Source organism: Trachinotus anak, unplaced genomic scaffold (genome assembly GCF_046630095.1).
Source record: "Trachinotus anak isolate AG129_WGS33_773 ecotype Australia unplaced genomic scaffold, CSIRO_AGI_Tana_v1 ptg000016l, whole genome shotgun sequence".
NCBI classification, from domain to species: domain Eukaryota; kingdom Metazoa; phylum Chordata; class Actinopteri; order Carangiformes; family Carangidae; genus Trachinotus; species Trachinotus anak.
Genome location: NW_027273867.1, coordinates 26,250,824 through 26,265,451, shown reverse-complemented (window position 1 = coordinate 26,265,451; position 14,628 = coordinate 26,250,824). Strand labels below are relative to the sequence as shown.

Genomic DNA, 14,628 nt, shown 5'->3' with positions numbered 1-14,628 from the left:
AAAACACCGGAAAGCTGCGCTTTGAATGGTCCACAGCGATTAGGCGATGTGATGTAACCGTCTCATTGGTCCAATAATCTGTCAATCACAACTCATCTACCACTGCCCCATGTAGGAAGTTTTGAATGAGCTCCTGAGAGGATGCTGTGATTGGTGGAATTGGGTGTTACATTAAACCTGGGAGAAATGTGACTGACAGACTGGACAAAAGCAGAAACCTCAGTCATCAATTCATCGGAGTATAAATGAGAATCAATAAATCAGTTTAACAAACATGTAAAAATGTGTTTATTGAATCAAACAGTCGACCTTCATTCAGTCATATTCAATATGAATACGCAGTCATTTTCTACAAAACCTCCACAGAACATTCCTTCGCTAACACATAAGGCCGCAAGGAATCATGGGAAGACTAAACTCCTCAAAAATATATTTAAAAACAGTTTCTAACGCTGCAGAAAGAAAAACGAGAAATTACATGAGTTCCTTTTTTGTGCAGAGTGTTTTAAATAAAATATAACTCAAATATAAAAATGTGATTTTAAATTTTGCTTCTTCACAGCAAAGTTTTACAGAGCCAGCTGTGAACAGCTGGTTAGATTTGTCAGAATCTGTCTAAAAATGTGAGGGTTTATGTATCTGAGCAGAGAGATTCATAAGAACAGAACAGGTTTACAGAAGGAACATCTGTAAACTCTGTTTCCTCCTCGTGTGATTGTTAAACAAAGTGATTCTTGATGCTTCATAAACTTTTAACAGGTTGGACCTCGTTCACATCTGTAGCTGGTCACCTGTGTCATGTGACCGGTTCAGGCTGCAAAGCTTCACTGTAGTGTTGTTTCCTTCTTGTTCTGGAGACGTCTGACCTCACTGAGCCACTGAGACCCCGCCCCCGTACACACACACACACACAAAACAGGGGAAGCCTTGATGACGTCAGAGCAGATAAATTAAAAATAAATAATAAATATAAATAAAACATTGTGAGCAGCCTGAGGGCTAAGTCTGCTCTGATTGGTCACTGATTCATCTTCACAGAAAGAAAAACAAACTGCTCAAGAAATATTCTGGATAAAACATCTAGAGCAAAAACCTTCAGGAACTGTGGAACAATCAGAACAAAACCTAGAGTCCTGGGTGAACAGATCTCAACAAAGACGGTTCTGGTTCTAGACCGTCATCTAGAGATCCGGACAAAATGTGTTTGAGAGTCTTTGAGCTGAAACTGAGTTTCTTCAAACTTAAATTATTATTTTAAACTTCAGTGAAGTCTAGAACAGCTTGTATGAGCAACAGAACAGTCTGAAGAACACTAGAACCAACAAGGACTATAACTGAATTCTTTTAGAAGAGTCCAGATGTTTGTCATCCCAATCAAACCTTGGATCAATGGAACTAATCAAGTCCAGAGTCACGTTCCTGAACACAGAACGGTTTCACAGGGTTCTACAGTCTTCCATACACAGTGACTGTGTTCAGGTTTGTACAGTCTGAACCCTCTGAAGAACATGTTCCAGCGGCACAGTCTGGAATCACTGAACGAGCTCTGGAGTGGATACTGAGTTCAGCGGATTCATGTGAATCTAAAATCCTTCCTCAGGATTCTGGAGTTGTTCCAGCTCTGAAACAAACCAGTTCTGGAGTCACATCTGGAGAATGGTACAGAGGTTGAAATAAAACCTTTAGTCACTGTGATGGTCAAGAGTCTGGAACCCTCTGAAGACCATGTTCTATGAACAATCACTGTGGAACCATCAACCACTCTAAAACGATTCACGTGGACTCTGGACTCGTTCCTTTGTGTTTTACAATAATTCTGATGAAACCTAGAATGTTGGTCCTGAACTCAGTTTAAACCAGGTCTGGACTCTGCTGGACTTCAGGAGACTTAATGAATCCTGTTTGTGTAACTGAACCCTTACAGGTTCAGTCCTGAAGCAGCAGATCTGGATCAGACCTTCAGCTCTGAGGTCTACTTTGTGGTTGGTTGCAGATTTGTCTGTGACAGGTTCAGCAATTAGTCGGGGGCTGCCTCCTGTCTGCTGATTGGCTGTCCCTCTGAGAAACAGGAAGTGGACTTTTGGGATGCAGACTGGAAAAGATTCATCAGGTCGTGGAAGCGAAGACTCACCTGGAGGAAACAGAGAAACAGTGATTACTGCTGTTCCACAGCTCTGCAGCTGGACACTGAAGCTCCACCCCCTCTCACCTGTTGGGTGGTCTTGTTTCCCAGGTGAGCAGACACTTGTCTGAATGTTTTCCTGTTGGCTCCTCTCTGCTGACAGGCGGTCAGGATGGCGCGGTCCGCCTCCCTGAAACAGGAACATGATGTTTACACATGTTGTGATGTGACGTAGCTCTGACACTATGACTGTCTGTCAGCTGAGCCTCCTCTTCCTCTGATGAAGTCCACATGTTGACACATCAGCTGATCAGATAAACATTAGTGATCTGATCATCTGTGCGTGTCTGTGTCCTGACCTGGTCCAGATGACGACCTTTTCTCCAGTGGAGCTCAGCGAGATGTTTTTAGCACAAACTGGTTGTTTCTCCTCTTCCTCTCCGCCACTTCCTGTCTGCCGATCAACTCCCTTCCTGTTTCTGTCACAGTTCTGGGAAACAGAATCCACCTTTGTGGTCTCAGAACTGGTTTCTATGGGCGACGAGTGGGTGTGAAGCTGCAGGAAACACTCCTGCAGGTTGGGGTGGTTTTTGAGGAGAGACAAGATCTGAGAGAAGAAACCAGATCAGGTCAGACTGCAGGCTACGGTGACTAGGTATCAGAAAGCTAGCTGTTAGCATGCTAACTTCAGTAGAACAACAGACGTGATAGAGACAAGAGTTAACACTGGTGTTTGTCTTCACCTGTGGAGACAAATGTTGGTGAGTAAAGAATGAAGTTTGATGCTGAACTCACAACATTTAAACTGGGGAGTAAACAGCTGCTAATGCTAACATTAGCTATGTAGCTGCAGCTAAATTTACATGTAGCTCCTTTAAACTGATGATCAGCTGATTTCTGAGGGAGTCAAAGGTCATTGTTACCTTGTGCATGTCCTCACGTGGGGGGGTGGGGCTACCCTGCAGCACTGACACCACCTGTTGGTAGAGGGATGAGCTTTCTCCCAGGCTACGCCCCAGTCGGCGCAGAAACCATCGGCTGCGTTCAAACATCTTTTGCTCCAACAACTGACAGAGAAAAACCACAGTGGAAGAGTTCACACAGGTTCAGCTCGTTCCTGAGTGATGTCAGAGTGTAGAAAGTGATGTCACTCACCAGTCCACAGCGGCGGGCCTGTCCTCGGTTCAGGAAGGCAGCAAAGTCTGTGAGCAGCTGAGGCCATGGCTGCAGCACACAGCTCAGTCTGTCATACAGAAACTCTGGGGTCCCAGAGGTTCCCAGGGGCCCCGCTGATGAAAACTGATCCAACACCAGCAGCAACTGCTCAGAGAGGCCTGGAGACACCTGCACCACTTCACACACCTGCACCAAAAACAGGAAGTACAAACAAAAACATGACGATGTAACAGTGACAGGAACATGGACCTCTCTGGACTAATCAGGAACTGACTGCAACTGACTGACGAATAAACCACCTGACTAACTGATTAACTGACTGACTATCGACCTAACGAACCCAGACATGACAGACGGTCCTGTGCACTGACAGACTTGTTCTTACTCTGTTGAGATAGTCCTGAGCAAACACCAGGTCCTCCACCTCCCTCTGATCTTCATCCTCCTCCTCCTCCTCACTTCCTGATGACAGTTTCTCCTGCACGCACGCACACACACACACACACACACACACACACAATATTCATATTTGTTACAGAACTGATTTATTATCAATTAATCTGTTAATTATTTCCTCAATTAATCAATTAATTAATTGCTTTGTTTATAAAATGAGATCAGAGCTGATCTACTGATCACATACACACATACACACACACACCTGTAAACGTGTGTGGTACTGGGACAGACCTGTGGTTGGAGGTCTTCATCTGAAGATGTCTCTCCATCATCATCATCATCATCATCACCACCACCTTCTGCTGCTGCTCTGGACGGCATCAGCGTCACTTCCTGCTCACTCTCTGACTCCGCCTCTTCAGGGTCGGCCAGGTCATTGTCATGTCCGACACTTCCTGCAGCACTGGACGATGATTCAGACAGAGCCAGGAAGACCTCGCTCTCCTCCTCTTCTTCCTCTTCCTCCTTTCTCACCTCCTCATTCATCCTGATGACATCATCATCCACTTCTACTTGAGAGGAGGCGGGGCCTTCAGGAGAAGGAGCAGTTAGTACCTCTTCATCACTCCTAACTCCTCCTCCCTTCCAGGTGGGTTTCTCTTTTTCAGGAGGTAAAGATAAAGACCTCCTCTTCCTCCTCCTCCTCAGGCCAGCAAGCGTCTGAGAGTGGCGTCTGATTTTCTCTGTGGTTGTCATGGAGACGGTAGGGGAGGTGAGGGTGTCAGTGGAGGTGTCAGTCCTGGTGAGGAGGAGGCGGTGGAGAAGGACTCGTGGGGGACTGAGAGCTCGTGGGAAACAGGATTTGTGAGGAGAAGGAGGAGTGGGGGAGGAGGAGAGGTCCACCTGTCTGTCAGGTAGAGGGGATGAGTCGGCAGGAGGAGGGGGGAGGGGCTGTTGTAGAAGGACAAAGCCGATGCGCCTGAAGTCAAGGTTTTCGGGGAGGCGGGGGGGATATCGTGTCCCTGGGGGGCAGCTGCAGTTGTTGGAGGCAGAACGGAGGAAGGTCAGGTGACTGTGACGAGGTCGAACCACCCTGCAGGGGGGCGGCGCCTTGGGGGCGGAGCCACTTGGGGTGTTATAGTGTTTGATGATCGGGTGAATAACAGGAAGACTCCTCTGTGTGTGTGGGGAGGGGAGAGATCGTTTTATTTAGTTGAGGATTTTAACACCTGGACAACACCTGAGTGTCAGACACAGTCTACTTCCTGTCGTCCACCATCACCTACCACCAGCCACAGAGGCAGGACGCTCTCCTCCCTCTCCACCGGGGAACGCCGCTCTGCCAGGTCCAAGGGACGGCAAGCCACCGGCATCGGCCACAGCACCCGCTGATACCGGAACACCTGCATAGGACGACACAGGTGAGCACCGGTCTGACAGACAGCTGTGTGGCTGTCTCATCAGTCTGTTACCTTGACAACGTTGTCAGGGAAACCAGGTCTGCAGCACTGCAGGATTCTTCGTCGGACCTGGACCAGAGTTTTCCTCAGCAGGAACTGAGACACCAGCTTAGTAGGGTCACATGACCCCTCCATGTTCCTGAGACCCAGAACCAGGAGGCTGACAACACACACACACACACACAGACACAGACACACACACACACCTCTGTTTTTTCCTGTTGTGAATGTGTTTAACTCTGCGTCTGTATGAGTGTGTGCGTGTACCAGTCCTCAGCTGCAGTGAAGGCGGTCGACCTGCGGGGACAATACAGATCCGGGTCCAGACTGACACAGGGCAGCAGCTCTGGGTAGAGGAACACTGGTCGAGTGGCGAAGATCCAGGCCAGTTCAGCCGGCATCACAGGGTAACACCGCACTGGATCCACAGACACACACAGACACGCAACAGTCACAGCTAAGTGTTTCCATGGTTACCAGCTGGTTCACTGCTGCTGTAAGAGGAGCTCACTGTCAGAGACCCTGAGGTCCTCGAGGACCAGATGGTGTTTAACAGACCATCGATAACTGAGTGCTGATTGGTCAGTTGGTCACAGGAAGTGATGACATCAGCCATCTCCTGGGACAAGGTTTTATTTTGTTTTCACCATTTCTATCATTCAATAGACAGACATTGCATGATTCCTAGCTGCAGGTGGACTCACTGTGTCCTCTGGCATCAGGTGGGTGGAGTCTTGGCTGGTAGCTGATGGGGGTGTGTTGCAGCTCCTCCAGCAGCTGTAGCGCCCCCTGAAGGTTGGAGGATCTGAAAATGCTGCAGAAACCAGGACGAGCTGAAGACATGAGCAGCTCAGATCTGTGAGCCAGCAGGTCCAGCTCGAACTGGGGGGGTGGGGGGTGGGGGGGGTGTTTATGATTACACATTACATTATGATCTGATTAAACTGAAGTGTGTGTGTGTGAGTCTGTGTGTGTGTTACCAGGAACTGTCTGGTGGTCTCAGCCTCACTCTGCAGTTTGGCGACAGGTGATGTCAGCAGGTGGATCTGGGTCAGCAGCTGCACGTGCTGAGAGACACACACATCAACATACACCTGATCTGAGACTGACTCACACTCATCCTGGATTAGAGACCCGAGACCTGCAGCAACAGGACCTTTTTGGTCCCGAGGAACCAAGAAGAACACTGTATGTTTGTTTGTGTGTGTGTGTGTGTGTGTGTGTGTACCTGCTGTAGCTGCTGCTGCAGTCTGCTCTTCTGCTGTCCGTCCAGCTTCAGTGTGTACGGCTCAGTGCACAGTGTGAGTGTGTCACACAGTGTGTGTGTCTGCTGTCTCTTCCTGATCAGAGCCAGCTGCTGCTTCACCGTACGCAGCCCTCTGATTGGTCCGTCCACCTCCTCATCATCACCCAGTTCTCTATGAGATAAACACATACAGTCACTGTGTGTGTGTGTGTGTGTGTGTGTGTTGTTGTTGTGTTACATACGTGCTGAGCTGCTCTGGAAGAGTGTGTGTCTGAACAGTGTGTGTTTCCTCCTGTGGCTCCTCCTCTTCCTCGTGGCCTTCATCATCCACTTCCTGTCCTGCGAGGTCTTCTTTCAACTGACACATACACAGACACACACACAGGTTTAGTGGATGACACGTGGTCACGTGGTCATGTGATCATGTGATCATGTGACTCACCGTCTCAAACAGCTCTTCCATCAGCTCGTTCACCTCCTTCTCTGCACGACAACACAATAACATCAGCACAGACACATAAACATTCATAAACTTGTTTTGTTCATGATGTGGAAATTGACTCATCACACTGAAGACAAAACTTTGTCGTCATGGAGACAACCTTCAGAGGTCATGTGACTCATCTATGAATCAAACAGGAACAGACTGATTCAGTTTTCCTTTGGCCTACAGGTCCTGATTCTCCAGATCCAAGTCACAGACCTGGTGTGTGTGTGTGTGTGTGTGTGTGTGTGTGTACTTGTACTTGCTACACAGTAAGGACGTAGTAAGTATTTTACTAACAGAGTGAGGACATTTTGGGAGAGTGAGGACATTTTGGCCGGTCCTCACTTTTTGAGACACCTTCACATCACATGTTGAGGGTTCAGACTTGGTTTTAGAGTTATGGTTAGAATTAGGTTTAGGTTAAGGTTAGGGTCAGGGTTAGGGTTAGGCACTCAGTTGTGATGGTTAAGGTTAGGGTAAGGGGCTAGGGAATGCATTATGTCAATGAGTGTCCTCACAAAGATAGAAGTACAAGTGTGTGTGTGTGTGTGTGTGTGTGTGTGTGTGTGTGTGTGTGTGTGTGTGTACTGACTGGTGATGCGGACAGCCTTGTCGTCACGGTAATCCTCCAGGTCAGGTTCATCGATGTCGGCCAGGAAGTTATACTCTGGATCATCTTCATCATCACACTCCTCTGAGAGAGAGAGAGAGAGAGAGAGAGAGATACACATAGTCTTACAGACACACACACACGCACACACAGACACGCACACACACGTCCCCACCTTCGTTGTCCATGTCTGAGCTCATCAGGCCTCTCAGCCAATCAGTCCACTCCCTGTCCTCATGGGTGGAGCTGGCATCATACATGTCAGGTGTGATGTCAGGAGCTCGGAGCTCCGCCTCCAGCCGGCCCAGCGGGACATCACGTAGAGGACGCTTGGAACGAGTGCGGTACGCCATCAGACCGACCTCGTCCTCCGACTCTGACAGAGGCTGAGAGGGACAGTTTGTTTGTCCACAAGGTACATCCATGTTTCCTTCCTTTCTAAATCAAAGCTACTGCACCTGTGTTACCTGGCGGGGTGTTACCTGGTAGGGCTCCATACACACTGCCAGCTCCTCCTCCACAGCATGAAGTTTCTCCAGAAAGGTGCTGTCAGTCGCTGCTTTGGGAGGCGGGGCTTTGGGAGGAGGGGGAGGGCCCATTGACACTGATGCCGCCCTCAAATTCCTGGCTCTGCTCCGAGAAGTCTGAAGGGGGAGGGGATAGTCTTTAGGGTTTCCTTATGTCATGCTGTCATCTGACCACATCAATGGGGTTCCCAACATGTGGGCCGGGGCCCATGGTGCTCCACAAAGGTATTGCAAGTGGGCCGACAAAGCATTTGCAAAACACAGTTTTGGTGAAAACATGTGATTATATGTAAAAAAGAAATTAATTAAACTGAATTAATTAATTAAATGTTTTTTTTTTTTTTAAGTTTTAAAAACATCAAATCACTGTGACAGGAACTTCCACCACATTGTGTACTTGTTTCATCACAAGCAAGACAAACACTGGAGCATCACGATGATCAGCTGGTTAACAACAGGAGGAGACAGAGTCACCGAGCTGCTCCTGTTCCAGTCCTGAAGGTCTGATCATCATCACCGCAGTAAAACGGCCTCTGAGAGATCACGAGGCAGCATTTAGCCTCCATGTTGTTACAGGGACTCAGCAGACACAGGTGCAGGTGTTTACCTGCCAGGGGCTGCAGCTGTCCTCCTCCACTCTGACCAGTCGACTGCCTCTGGGAGAAGAAGCCGTGCTCTCCATGTCGCTCTCCTGAAACGTCTACACACACCCGGAACCAATAATCAATTATCAGGCACCAATACCTCCGCACACATCAGTCAGCCCAATCAGCCAATCAGAGCAGAGTCTCACATCTTCAGCCGTCTCATCCTCCTCCTCCTCATCAGGTCGATACTCTTCATCAGAGGAGTCTTCCTCAGCCAGAGGGATGTCCACAAACTGAGGAGCCTGAACACAAACAGGTGGAACGTTCTACAGAGAACTTTATCCTTCATGTTCTCCTGTTCTTATTTGATCCTCTGATTTTACTTCAGACAAAAATCAAATGTTTTAAATAGTTTCAGAACATTTTCATTTCCTTTAAAATATTAGAAACATCTTTGTTTTAAATGGACAAGATAAAGGTTTTTAAATGATTTTAACCAGTCACTTCAAAAAAAAAAAAAAAGTTACATTTGTTGAAACTTGTTTTCACAAAATTAGGGTTAGGGTTAGTTGTTTAAAAAAACTAAAAACATTTACTTCACATGTTAAAAAAAAAAAGACAGAGATGTTTGACTTTTGACCTTTACCTTGTTGATGTCACTGGTTTTCTTGATGGGAGAAATGTTCCAGGCTGGAATCACCTGAGGCAACACAGGGACATCTATAACATCAGCCTGTACACTGAAACTTTATTAGTCAGTCTTCAGATGGACAGAAACATTAAACACATCTGTTCAACATCTGTTCAACATCTGATCTCTTTAACACATAAAACACATGTTGAACAGGTGTTGAACAAGTGTTGAACAAGTGTTGAACAAGTGTTGAACAGGTGTGTCTCACCACTCCTTTCTCCACCACTTCTTTAAACTTGGATCGCGTCATCTTTGGCTCCTAAACAAACAAAAACACACTGATCAATGAAAACATCTACAGGAATGAACGTGTTAATGAGCTCAAACTCTGCGCTCTGATTGGACGACACACAAATGGACTCACAAATGGAGGGACAGCCTCAGTCTCGTTGATGGCAGCTTTCATCATGGCAACCACGTGTTCATTAGTGATCACTTCCTGTAGGTCAGAGTTCAGATTTACTTCTACAACATGTTCAGGTATATTTAGGTGTTTTCAGGTGAACTCACGTGGATGATGTTTCTGACGTTCACTGTGGTCAGGTTGTGTTGTTTGGACTTTGTCTCCAGTGACTGGTCCAGCTGTCGGTCAATCTCCACCTCTACCATCGCTTCCTCCTCTTCTTCCTCCTCTTCATCGCTCTCTGAGGCTCCGCACCTGTGCTCCTCTTCCTCCTCAGTCAGTTTCCCCCTCTTCTTCCTCACTGCTCTCCTCCTCGCTGCCTTCACCTCCACCTGACTGTCCTCTGACAAACACAGACAGATAACGTGAACCTTAAGGATCTGGGTCAGATCACCGGTTGCATTCTGGATCCCGTTCCTGGATTTGTTCCGACACTAATCTCTGACTGAACCATGATCACATCAGAGTCATAAGATCAGTACCTGGAGCTCCGGGATCTGGATCAAGTTGTTTCTGAGGAATTGGTGTAAATGTCAGTTTGTGTGTGTGTGTACTTGTACTTGCTACATAGTAAGGACCAAAAAAAGTATTTTACTAACAGAGTGAGGACATTTTGGCCGGTCCTCACTTTTTGAGACACCTTCAAATCACATGTTGAGGGTTAAGACTTGGTTTTAGAGTTATGGTTAGAATTAGGTTTAGGTTAAGGTCAGGGTCAGGGTTAGGGTTAGGCACTCAGGTGTGATGGTTAAGGTTAGGGTAAGGGGCTAGGGAATGCATTATGTCAATGAGTGTCCTCACAAAGATAGAAGTACAAGTATGTGTGTGTGTGTGTGTGTGTGTGTGTGAGTGTGTGAGTGTGTGTGAGTGTGTGTGTTACCCATGGTGATGACCAGGCTGGAGTCAGTGGTATCTTCCTCCACCAGCAGGTAACCTTCCCCCTCCTCCTCTTCGGCTCCACCCCAAATAGGAGTTGAAGGTGGAGGCAGCAAAGCATCATGGGAGTGGAGCTGAGGACTGGATGGAGGCGGCCTGAGGCTCCGGGTGGAGGGGGTGAAGGATGGAGCAGCAGGTTGTGGTGTGGACAGGCTGAGCCTGAGGCGTTTGCGGACTGGGTTCATTGTGCAGAACCATGACCTCTGACCTCTGCAGACACATGAGGTCATTTTATGAATATTACACTGATTAAAACCATTGGTAGATTAATTCATCATCTGATCAACAGATAAATAATCAATTAATAGTTTTATGTCCACATGAGGACAAGAGTGCTAACGTCCACAAAGGAGACTTGAGCTGTCAATTATCAGTTCTGATAAACAATCGATCACTTTAGAACGAGGAGGAAACGAAGCGTGAGGTCTGTACTACCAGGTAAGAATCAATTAACTGACTGAAGATAAACCTCCATCTAAACACCGGGTCAGACTGGACCTGGTCTGACAGGACTGGGTCAGACTGGACTGAGTCAGACTGGACCCGGTCTGAAGGGACTGGGTCAGACTGGACTGAGTCCGATAGTACCTGGTCAGACTGGACCTGGTCAGACTGGACCCGGTCTGACAGGACTGGGTCAGACTGGACCGGGTCAGACTGGACCAGGGCTGCAGCTGAACACTGAGGATAAACCTCCATCTAAACACCGGGTCAGACTGGACCGGGTCTGAAGGGACTGGGTCAGACTGGACTGAGTCCGATAGTACCTGGTCAGACTGGACCTGGTCAGACTGGACCCGGTCTGACAGGACTGGGTCAGACTGGACCGGGTCAGACTGGACTGAGTCAGACTGGACCCGGTCTGACAGGACCTGGTCTGACAGGACTGGGTCAGACTGGACCTGGTCAGACTGGACTGAGTCAGACTGGACCCGGTCAGACTGGACCCGGTCTGACAGGACTGGGTCAGACTGGACTGAGTCCGATAGTACCTGGTCAGACTGGACCTGGTCAGACTGGACCCGGTCTGACAGGACTGGGTCAGACTGGACCGGGTCAGACTGGACCAGGGCTGCAGCTGAACACTGAGGATAAACCTCCATCTAAACACCGGGTCAGACTGGACCGGGTCTGAAGGGACTGGGTCAGACTGGACTGAGTCCGATAGTACCTGGTCAGACTGGACCTGGTCAGACAGGACTGGGTCAGACTGGACCCGGTCAGACTGGACCTGGTCTGACAGGACTGAGTCAGACTGGACCCGGTCAGACTGGACCTGGTCTGACAGGACCTGGTCTGACAGGACTGGGTCAGACTGGACCTGGTCAGACTGGACTGAGTCAGACTGGACCCGGTCAGACTGGACCCGGTCTGACAGGACTGGGTCAGACTGGACTGAGTCCGATAGTACCTGGTCAGACTGGACCTGGTCTGACAGGACCCGGTCTGACAGGACTGGGTCAGACTGGACTGAGTCCGATAGTACCTGGTCAGACTGGACCTGGTCAGACTGGACCGGGTCAGACTGGACCAGGGCTGCAGCTGAACACTGAGGATAAACCTCCATCTAAACACCGGGTCAGACTGGACCGGGTCTGAAGGGACTGGGTCAGACTGGACTGAGTCCGATAGTACCTGGTCAGACTGGACCTGGTCAGACAGGACTGGGTCAGACTGGACCCGGTCAGACTGGACCTGGTCTGACAGGACCTGGTCTGACAGGACTGGGTCAGACTGGACCTGGTCAGACTGGACTGAGTCAGACTGGACCCGGTCAGACTGGACCCGGTCTGACAGGACTGGGTCAGACTGGACTGAGTCCGATAGTACCTGGTCAGACTGGACCTGGTCAGACTGGACCCGGTCTGACAGGACTGGGTCAGACTGGACCGGGTCAGACTGGACCAGGGCTGCAGCTGAACACTGAGGATAAACCTCCATCTAAACACCAGGTTGATTAATGGAACAGAAGTAATTACAGTGACGTCATCATTACCTTATTCACAGTAATGTTTTACCGACTGTCGCGTTCATCCTGGATCACATGTTTAACTTCTTCTTCGTGTCTCACATGTCGCTCTTCCGCAGGAGACTGTGATTGGTCACATGCTGCAAGCTCCGCCCCTTTAAGTGTACGCGCTATGCTAAACCCGGTTTGACTTACCAAGCTGATTAGATCCGGTTTAGTGAGGCCAGATAACTCAAAGATCCTGGATGTGTTGAACCTGCTTCGTGGTACAGGCTCCGGGTCTACGGTCCGGTATCAGAAGTGTCTCCACCCGCTGTCCTCCGCCACTACCATGCTAACAGCTAACATGCTACTAACGGTCTCTGAGCCTGAGAGCAGCTAACGTTAGCTTGAAGACCCGGTCCCTGTCCGGGCTCTGCGCGGTCCGACTCACTCCAGCGATCCGGTAACGCTCACTTCGATACGATTTAACGTCAACGGTCCGGTACAACACAGACTCACTTACCCGCCACAACTATCAGACGCTTCTGACGTCAAAAAACTACATTTCCGGGTATGCGTCACTACGTAACTGTGACTTCAGCGGGAACAGCGACGTGACGACGCGATTAAATACAGACAGAGATGGGTCAATAAAGATGGACGTCAGCTTTAAGGTGGACTCCTGCAGTGACTCTGACATCACAACAACACCTGAGGATGAGGATGATGGACAGACCGAGCTCTTCATGGCTGAACATGAAAACTGACACTAATAATCTGTCAGCTCCGGCCATGGATCACGGATGTATGATAACCTTAAGGTCCGTGACCTTAAGGTTATCATACATCCGTGACCTTAAGGTCTTACAGTTCATCCGTGGCTCAGCCCGGGTGTTTGAAGTCAGAGGTCACGTGATGAAGCACTGAGACAATGTGTGGTTCTGAAAACATTTAATGAAGCTACTTAAAGAGGAAAATGTATTTATTAATATGATCAATTTCTCCAGATCAAAATCATAATTTAAAGAAGTTTTTCATTCATAAAATTAAAATCCTAACAAAATGTCCTGTTTCATATGAACAGTTTTTCTTCACTGTGAAACACTGACGTCAGTTCATGTTTGTGTTGAAGTCTCGGTGACGGGATTAAATAACACGGTTGTACCGTGTTCCCTGACGGCACTAGATAAGATAAATGTTTCATACTTTCTGTTCAACTTCAGAAACATTTTCACATCACAGTCAAATTTATTTGTATAGCACTTTTCATACAATAAAATGTAACACCAAGTGCTTTACATAGACAGTAAACAATAAAGCAAGCCAAAAGCCCTACAGTATGGCTTCATAAAAAGTGGAAGTGGACAAATTGAGGAAACGCCATCAAGACATAATGAGGTAACACTAGAGGTCAGGTAAAAGATAAAATGTTAAATTCCACCTTAAATAAATAAAACAGCAGAAAATGGAGGAAATAAATAAGTGAAATACTAAAAGATAATCTATGAAATAAATAAGATGAAACATAGTAAAACATAATAAAAAAGAAATCAGTAAAATGGAGAAAGTAAAATAAATACTATGATATAATCCATCAAAATAAAACAACACTCAAAGATAATTCAATGAAAAGATTAAATACATTGCAATAAGACAAAATGACTAATAAAAGTAAATAAAGATACAGATAAATAATGTTACCTAAAATAGAATAAGATCTAGTTAAAAGCCAAATTAAAAAGTTAAGTCTTAAGTTTGGTTTTAAAAGTATCACCACTCTGTGCAGTGCAGCCCTCAGGTCTTCAGACCATAGTAATGAAAGGCTGCCTCACTGTGGGTTTGTTTTAACTTAAAACAATTAAATAATTAAGGCCACCTGAGGGTTCTCAAGTGCTCATAAGATAAAAGCAAATCTGACATAAGTAGGACTAAGACCGTTAAGAGCTTTGTAAACCAGTAAAAGGACCTGAAAATCAATCCTGAAGGACACAGGCAGCCAATGCAGAGATTTTAAAATTGGAGTCATGTGT

At 47.5% G+C, this 14,628-nt stretch overlaps 1 protein-coding gene across 5 annotated transcripts; it reads right to left on the bottom strand.

The window, feature by feature from the left end:
- Positions 1 to 264: 264 nt before the first annotated feature.
- On the bottom strand, positions 265 to 13,234 carry gon4la (gon-4 like a). 5 transcript variants are annotated; one of them, XM_071499453.1, is made up of 26 exons: positions 13,122 to 13,234; positions 10,592 to 10,857; positions 9,819 to 10,054; positions 9,673 to 9,747; positions 9,517 to 9,567; positions 9,261 to 9,314; positions 8,821 to 8,916; positions 8,635 to 8,727; positions 7,968 to 8,144; positions 7,676 to 7,886; positions 7,483 to 7,584; positions 6,846 to 6,886; positions 6,646 to 6,761; positions 6,386 to 6,575; positions 6,138 to 6,224; positions 5,862 to 6,039; positions 5,425 to 5,575; positions 5,170 to 5,317; positions 4,984 to 5,100; positions 3,989 to 4,873; positions 3,684 to 3,776; positions 3,278 to 3,484; positions 3,046 to 3,189; positions 2,482 to 2,729; positions 2,210 to 2,312; positions 265 to 2,131 (listed from the first exon to the last, which is right to left on the bottom strand). In XM_071499453.1, the coding sequence occupies exons 2-26, from the start codon at positions 10,830 to 10,832 to the stop codon at positions 2,018 to 2,020; spliced, it is 4,158 nt and encodes a 1,385-aa protein (XP_071355554.1). In that variant the 5' UTR covers positions 10,833 to 10,857; positions 13,122 to 13,234; the 3' UTR covers positions 265 to 2,017. The 5 variants fall into 5 exon arrangements, 4 of the variants coding, with proteins under 4 accessions (XP_071355554.1, XP_071355552.1, XP_071355555.1 ...); XM_071499451.1 differs by having other exon boundaries at positions 12,812 to 13,151; XM_071499454.1 differs by having other exon boundaries at positions 7,983 to 8,144; positions 12,812 to 13,151.
- Positions 13,235 to 14,628: the final 1,394 nt, after the last annotated feature.